The sequence below is a fragment of the Malurus melanocephalus genome, unplaced genomic scaffold, assembly GCF_030028575.1.
Source record: "Malurus melanocephalus ecotype Western Australia unplaced genomic scaffold, MMel_1.1 scaffold_2881, whole genome shotgun sequence".
In the NCBI taxonomy this organism is placed as follows: domain Eukaryota; kingdom Metazoa; phylum Chordata; class Aves; order Passeriformes; family Maluridae; genus Malurus; species Malurus melanocephalus.
In genome coordinates, this window is record NW_026626113.1 from 7,304 (window position 1) to 8,368 (window position 1,065).

At 45.5% G+C, this 1,065-nt stretch overlaps 1 protein-coding gene across 1 annotated transcript in view; it reads right to left on the minus strand.

The window, feature by feature from the left end:
* The window catches only part of LOC130587962 (nuclear receptor coactivator 1-like), a 7,973-nt gene extending 7,296 nt beyond the window's left edge, over positions 1-677 (minus strand). Inside the window, exon 1 of the mRNA XM_057388926.1 lies at positions 560-677. Coding sequence (XP_057244909.1) covers positions 560-677 — 118 coding nt within the window. The remainder of the gene's footprint in view (positions 1-559) is intronic.
* Between the last annotated feature and the right edge of the window lie 388 nt (positions 678-1,065).

The following is a 1,065-nucleotide window of genomic DNA, read 5'->3' on the forward strand; positions in this document are numbered from 1 at the left end:
GGGGAATGAAAATATGGGGAAAAAAATCCAGGAGTAAAAACATGGGAAAAAAAATCCAGGATAAAAATGGGATAGGGGATGGATCCTGTGGCCACAGAACATCGTTCACTGCGCCCGAGAAATAGGATAAAAATAAACGGGAATGAAATATGAGAATGAAAATATGAGGAAAAAAAAAAAAAAAGAGAGATGGTTTAATGGAGGAAATGAAAATAAAAAAAAAAAAAAAAAAAACAGGAAAAAACTTCAGGATGAAAATGGGATTGGGGACAGCTCCTGCAGCCATGGCACTCCATTCACTGGGGAAAGAAATAGGGGAATGAAATATGGGATAAAAATCCCAATCCCGTATCCAGTGATTTCGGTAGGAAGCTCCTGATGAACTCGGTGCGGTACCTATAGATCCCAACCCTATAAACCCCAATCCCATAATAATCCCGTACCCAATGCTTTCAGTAACAGGTTCCTCATGAACTCCACATGGTCCCCCACATGCAGAACGCTGTAGACCCCAATCCCATAACCCCAATCCCATACCCATCCCATAATAATCCCCTACCCAGTGATTTGGGCAGTAAATTCCTCACGAATTCCGCGTGATCCCCCACGTGCAGAACGCTGTAGACGCTGCTGTTCATCAACTCCTCCTGACCATAGCCCAGGTACCCCAATCCCATAATGATCCCATAACCCCAATCCCACAACGATCCCACATTGATCCCATAATGACCCCAATCCCATAATAATCCCATACCCAATGATTTCGGCAGTAGGTTCCTCACAAACTCCGCATGATCCCCCACGTGCAGAACGCTGTAGACCCCAATCCCACAACCCCAATGCCACAATGATCCCATAACCCCAATCCCATAACCCCGATCCTATAACCGATCCCGTACCCAATGATTTTGGTAACAGGTTCCTCACAAACTCCGCGTGGTCCCCCATGTGCAGAATGCTGTAGACCCCAATGCCATAACCCCAATCCCATAATGATCCCATATTGATCCCAATCCCATCCCATAATAATCCCGTACCCAGTGATTTGGGCAGTAAATTCCTGAC